At 38.1% G+C, this 7158-nt stretch overlaps 1 protein-coding gene across 2 annotated transcripts in view; it reads right to left on the reverse strand.

Moving 5' to 3' along the window:
• The window catches only part of FBLN1 (fibulin 1), an 83153-nt gene extending 80873 nt beyond the window's left edge, over positions 1 to 2280 (reverse strand). The window contains exons 1-2 of one of the 2 annotated variants that reach the window (XM_085049761.1): positions 2180 to 2280; positions 1081 to 1191 (exon numbers count right to left, since the gene is read on the reverse strand). In XM_085049761.1, coding sequence (XP_084905887.1) covers positions 1081 to 1126 — 46 coding nt within the window. In that variant the 5' untranslated portion in view covers positions 1127 to 1191; positions 2180 to 2280. Of the gene's footprint in view, positions 1 to 1080; positions 1192 to 2179 lie in introns of those variants that run through there. The other variant, XM_085049758.1, reaches the window with a different exon arrangement.
• Between the last annotated feature and the right edge of the window lie 4878 nt (positions 2281 to 7158).

Genomic DNA, 7158 nt, shown 5'->3' on the forward strand with positions numbered 1-7158 from the left:
ACTTTCTCATGTCCCTACATGCAGAACTAGGCTGATATGTGAATAGGCAAGGTGTTTTCTGGAACCTGAGCCCTAGGAAGGCTGGGATCCTTTGGATAAGCTGGAGAGCAGTGAGAGTCATGCACGCATGGGTAGGAGGGGACAATGGCATCTACCTTAGACTCTGCTTGGAGCCTCCACAAATCCAAAACCAGCAGGGATCAGTCGCTACTTCAGCTGCAGTCTAAATAAAATCTCATAAAGGGTGGGGAAACCCATCAATAAAGTAAATGGTTATTCTGGTAAAAGGCCAGTTCCCCTCCTGATAACCCTGCTAAATCTGAGCTCCCTTCCTTGTCAAACAAAAGTAATACCCAAGTATGTGACCAGATGATCTTTGGGCACCAGAAAATATGCAAGTGAATATAAGACATTTCAGGCTTGAATAAATAAAATCCCAGAGTCAGTTGTACCTACTAGCTTCATCCAGGAATAGTTTTCTATGCTTCCTCATGATCACTGAAGACCTGCTTAATTCAGTGCTGTTTCTTCATTGTTTTATGAATTTGCTGTATCATTTACAAATATTTTGTGTAGTTTTAATAAACAAGAATCCATCCTACCCATCTGCAAACAGTCCCAGCCTGCCAGAAAACATTAATCTTACTAGTAGAAACTGCAGTTTAAACGCAGTATAATGTAAGCAGGCAGTGGAAAGAGTATGAGCACTGATAAAACTCAGCAACAAATTCATGTGTACTGGTTTCCTCCTTCTCCCCCAGTTTTACAGACAGTCTGTTCATTTTCCTCAGTCTCAGTTTCATTAACAGAGGTTCTCAAACTTTATTTACTGATGTACCACATCTTTTAGACCTCACAGCCTTGGGCTTAATATCTTTGTCCCAGGAACACGAAATCATTCTTAGTGGCCTGATTCTCCAAACACATGTTAGTAATACTATTTACAGGGAGTGTGGCTTGCATTTTCAAAATGCTGAAACAATTCTGAGCAGTGGCTATGAGAGGGTACCTTAATAAACATGAATTTTAAAGTTATTGTAGCGTTGCAAGCTGTTTGGATGGAAAATATTAAAAACTTACCATAATTTCTGTCACAATTCCACAGAAACTGGTTGATATCTAGCATGTGCGAAATTGGTAGACACGGGGTTTCAGTTGGAAGGGTGAATGGATCAGAATATCTTTGTATAGCTGCAAAAGGGAAAATAAATAGACTAGCTCTATTAAGTGAACTTCATGTTCCATGCTGCATATGCACTGTGGTTCTCAGGACAGCCAGTTTCATTTGTACAAACTCCATCATTAGCCACAGCCTGTGTGGATGAGGAGGCTCAGAGTCTTTGGAGAGCTATAGTACACCCTAAGTTTTGGGTAACATTGAGCTTTTCTGTTTTTCAGGTACTATTCTGTTATTCCTTTCTTAGCTCCTGGGTGAGCCCTGGAAGCAGAGGAAGCAGCAAAGTTTAGATTCCAGCTAGAAGAACTTGAACCAACCAACCCTTTCTTTTCCAAACTACCTTTTCCTCACTCTTGTTTCTTTCAACTTTGATCTCACAACTGTTCTTACATCTAGTTATAGAGTTTGGAATTGGGTCTTGCAGGAGGGAAGAACAGCCCCCTGGTGAATGTATCAAACCAGGATGTGGCATACAGACAGCAGAAACTTACACCAAAAGGACATAAAACCAAAATCTAAGCTGCTCACAAATATGACCCCCAACCCTTGAAAGTCCTAAATATTTAGGAATTAATTATCCAAGAGAAATGTGGTCTGCTAAACAGCAAGTTTGAGCAAACTTTAACAGGCATTCTGTTTCTATCTCATTCTCTCTGGCTCCTGGGATATCTTTTGGCAAAATACCGGACCTCTTGGTGCCTCATGTTGTCTATAGGGATAACCTAACATATAAAATGTTTCGAGCTCCATAAAATTAAACAAGGTGCATAAGAATTAACTGTTAGAAACTAGCAACTTTAAGCCATTAGCATCTCAAAAATGTTGTATGAAGAAATTTTGGCTAATTTTAGCGTAACTTCTATTTCCTCTGCTTCAAAGCAGCATCCTATGTAGCCTATATTACAATAACATTGGTGTTCAGAATAGCTCTCATATTTTCTCCAAACTTAGAAATGTACAGACAGGCATATTTCCAGCTGAATAGCAGATATAGACATTTACCTTGACAGTTATTCCATAATTTGTACTCCACTTCTGAAATGCTCCACAAACATACAGGCAGTCATGATGAAGGTCTAATGTGCATGTCAGTAATAGTTGCACTACAAGTCGGAAAACAGAATTCTTTCAAATTGGTGTACTTGGGAGTCATGTAAATTGTGTCTTAACCCTCCTGCAGCAGATAGGTCATATGAAAAGCATTTGCAGAATCATTTACATGAATCCAGAAAAAGAAGTGTCTTTATTCATGTCCATTTATGCAATATACTGTATTTAATAGCTCTGCTAAAGATGAGTGAAAGCTTGGCTCTACAGAAATCATTGGGAAAATTCCCACGGACTTCAGTGGGGCCAATACTGCTGTTAACTCTTCCCTACAAGGAAAATCCAGATTGCCTAACAAGGAAAATCCGGATTGCCTAGGATACTGGCCTGCACTGGCTACAACCTCAATCCAGACTGCTTACAAGTTGAACTGACCACGTACAATTATGAAAGCTCTTATTCTTGAGAATTTGCGTCAAGACAAAACTAGCATAATAAATTATCCTCAAACTTTTATCCTGGAGTAAAACAAACCTTCTAATTTTATAAAATGAACCTATGCTGACTTCCATATTCCAGTGGTTTCACTGACAGTTTTGTAGAAATTTTAAAAATTCATTATTAGTTTCAGAAAGAAGCTCAAGTTTATGAAATAAACACTGATTAAATATTCTGCTTCCAAGTTCAACATTGCATTATAAGTGCACTAAAATATATAAAATTTGTTGAAATATTTGTATATTGTTTTGTATCTTTTGAAACTATCAAAATTAAGGAGGATTTGTAGCCTGTGAGGAAAGGCTGAGGAGTTGGGATTGTTCAGCCTGGAAAAGAGAAGGTTTTGGGGTGACCTAATTGCCCCTTCCAATACCTGAAGGGGGCCTAGAAGAAAGATGGAGAGAGACTATTTACAAGGGACTGGAGTGACAGGAAAAAGTGAAATGGCTTCACATTGACAGAGGCTTAGATTGGATATGAGGAAGAATTTCTCTGCTGTGAGGGTGGTGAGGCCCCGGCACCTTCTTCTGAGGGTCCCCAGAGAAGCTGTGGATGCCCCATCCCTGAAAATGTTCAAGGTGAAGTTGGACAGGGCTTGGAACAACCTGGGATAGTGGAAGGTGTCCCTGCACATGGCAGGGGGTAAGATGTGATGAGCTTTAAGGTCCTTTCCAACACAGACCATTCTATGATTTAAATGTATATTTATTCCAGATCTTTACTACACCAGACCATTCAGTTTCCTTGTTGCCATCAAATACAAAGATGACTTTGTGATTAGGAGAAAAACACAAAGAACTGAATTCAACGTGGATCAGAAAATTCAGCAACATTGTGATAGCGCAACAAAACCCCTAAAAATCCAACCGTGGAGAGTTCTCTATATGTTATACTGAGGATGTTCCATATTTAGAGTTCTCTGCTAAACACACATAATGCAGATCCTACTAACTACATGTTAGTAGTCCTTCACTAACACTCTGTGTCCCCTTGCAATATCTTTCTAGCTGCTTTTCCTTTGAGTTCTGTAAAGTTCGACAGAAGATCTTCAAGTACTGTTGCTCTGATCGTAGATGGACGAAACTCGATTGTTTGCTCTGCAGCAGCAAAGCTAAGAATAGCTTTAACTTTGCAAGTAACTGCCACTGAAGAAACTGGTAATATTTTCTGTTGGAGTGCTGCAGGACTTGTTCCCGTGGGATGGTATGTGGCCTGATTTCAATACAGCCAAACACTTCATCATTTTTTAATAGGCTTATTAACTTCACTGGGATTACTCAAACACCTTAATTTATAGATGCCCTTAAACTCTTTATTGAAGGGGTTATATAAAGTGTCCTAAACAAAGAAGCTCACTCATGTTTTTCATTTTCCAAAATATATGTTGGGAACTGTAGTCTTTCACTATGATTTCTCAAGCCAGACTCCATCATGGGTCAAAAGAATCTTTCTCACACACATGCTGTTCATGCCTCCTGTATTTTCTGACAGCTCACAGAATTTGAGGTCCCTTTCATTTCACTGCCTGTCACAGTGAGCTGTTTCTTTTCTTAGTAAAGCCAGCCTTAGTAGAAATGTCTGTAAATTCTCTTCTGGTTTGCTGTTCTGCTTCCAGTAAAAGAATTCATGCTGGAGTTTTCACTGCCAGATTTCTCTTCAACGCAATATTGGGGAAGAGAGCCCAAATAGTAATCTCAGCGCTGCTTTCGTGTGTCAATCATATGCAGATTTTCAAAAGAAAAATCAAAAAGAAAATTTCCCCCTTATATTCTGAGTTTATTTATTCTGTGGAGGAGGCGATGACTGTTCTTTTTAAAGAGCTAACTGTCTTGGCATTCAATTTTTCTTCAGAACTTACTTTAATGGAAAACAGACACAAGAGTGTGTTTGTATCTCAGGCAAGTGTATCTCATATTCATTTTCTTCATGACACAGGAGTAGGGACTTGCAGCAGATTACAGACAAACACACTATCACATCCCCATGACTGTTGTTCACTGTGGTTTAACCTGTCATCTGTGCCAGGCATGGTTCTGCATAGTGGCATCACTCCTTTATTTGATTACATGGACATTGATTGCATGGACATGGACATTCCCATTCCTAGAGAATCTAGCACTGTGGAATGACATTTGTAAAACCAGACCCCTAGATATTGTCTTCATATAAACAGCAGCTAACAGTAGTAATGGTCTACGAAATTTCAATAAACGCCTAAAGAATTCCTTTCATCTGTTCTCTCTTCCTACATTCCCTGGCTCCTTCTCATACAATATAATTAATATTTACCTTAGACACCAGCTTTAAGCTGTCAGAATTGCTAATAGCTTCTCATCAGATTGAGAGCTTTTGAGATGGAAGATTAACTAGAAATCCTTCCTGCTGGAAGGACAAGTTTGTTCTTAAGAGCACCTCCAGGATAGAAATGAGACCTAATTGCATCTGTGACTTCAAAAACTCCTCACTATTTTACCAGCAGGATGGCAAGGTCAAAAAGTACTTACCAGAAAGATTTTATCAGTCTTTATAATGCTTTCAGCATTATATTATTTTTCAAGCTTATTCTGAATATTCACAGCATTTTCTAATGCCTTCCTACAGTGTAATGTCATGGCCATTCCATCCAGACATATGATGAGGGGGGAATGTAAAAATTTTTTTTTTTTTTAACTGGTAAGTCCTAAATTTTTTTTAACTGGTAAGCTCTAGAGAAAACTTCTGTCCTGTCTATGAACAGTCATCTATGAAGCTTCCTTTTAAGACATGGGCAAAGAACAACAAGTAATTTATACTTCACTTCTACCTCAGGCTGTTGTTTCATTATTTCATACTTGCTATTCTTTGGGGGTTTTTCCCTTTTTCCCCCTTTACACTCTTTTTGACGATTGCTTTGGCTGTCATGGAATCACTGTACCCCATGGTTAGTCTCTGCTTTTGTGACACGCTGATTAATGAAGTCCCTTTAAGGTCCTTTGTTCTGTTTAAAGTTGTTTTTACAATCTTTCTTTTTAACAGGCACAGATGAGCAACATACACATCAGCCTGCAGCAATTTTAAGTTTTACATTATGAGCACTTGAGAACCAGATTACACACACAATGATTCCTCTCTATCTCTCTCTGTCCCATGGGACACTTTTCATAATTTATACTTTTTCAAAATGTATTTAGAATATAAGAAAATGCTCAGACAATGTGGGTTTGTCTGGCTCCCATTTTAATGTGTTTGTACTAATTTTGGCTTTGGCATTCCCATGTACCACCCAGATTGTATTTTTTGGAGGCATTTTCACAGTGCTCCTCTCTGCTTCAGCGGACTTAGTAAATGAAATAGATGTTTTCTGCTTTGCAACATGGAACTGGAGCTGTCACTGTAGCATATATAATTACATTTAGATATTGAATTGCCTGGGCACTCTTATTTATCTCAAGAACAGGGTATGTGTTTTCCAGGACAAACACAACCACCTTCTCTTTCGACCATAATACCTATGAAAAGCACTCATAATTAGTTGTGAAAGACCACAAAAATGCCAAGTTTGAGCATGTGTTTCTTTGCTTTTTTGTATATTTATGTATCTATGCATACATTATTATGCTGGCCTGGTTCTTGGATCAACATATCTCTAATTTCAGCTGGAAAGTAGAGGAGATTATTGATCAGTGTCTCAAAATGAAGAGTTCTTGTTTAAAAGGCCATTTGTACACTTTTGTACACTTCAGCAAGTTATATGGTTTTGCCTTCAGAGCTCTACACTCCAGCCATAATTTCAGGGAAAGACTGAATAGATAAAAAGCCTAAAAACTCATCCATGGCATGGAGAAAAACAAAAGTGATAGCACAACCAAAAATGTAACAGAAGCGCAAATACCTATATGTCAACATTCTCAACCTCATGTAAATCCTCATGGCTCCACTCATTTCATCAAAATTGTGCCAATTTCCAATGTAAGAGGATTGCCAGCTCTTGGGAGAAAAGGTGATGTAGTATCCTATGTACTTCTGTATGTAAGGCAGGAAGTTTATTAGTGTGTCTTCAAAGATTTTCTAGTTCATGTCTTTATTGCAAAAAAAAAAAAAGAAAAAAAAAGAAAAAAAGAGACTTTTAAAGTTTGACACTTAGAAAAACACCACCACTGTAAAGTCAGACCTTTAACACATCATGGTATAATGCACTACACTGAGCTGTAATACTTAAAAATATTTGACACTGCTTGTAAAATCATATATAGGACTTGGATTTTAAGTTCTGTTACTACATTTCCCTTCTTCTTTTTTATGCTTTTTTTTTTTTCACGTAAAAATTTCTTATAGCCTCTGCTTCAAATACAAGAAAATCTGGTCCCAGATGCCACTAATTGGGAACAGAGAGAATTGGTTAGCAGAGAGAATTACGCAGAGATGCCTGAAGTTACAATTCATCATGTGGGATCTGA

This window comes from Lichenostomus cassidix, chromosome 1Ab (genome assembly GCF_008360975.1).
Source record: "Lichenostomus cassidix isolate B80296 chromosome 1Ab, HeHo_3.0, whole genome shotgun sequence".
In the NCBI taxonomy this organism is placed as follows: Eukaryota; Metazoa; Chordata; class Aves; order Passeriformes; family Meliphagidae; genus Lichenostomus; species Lichenostomus cassidix.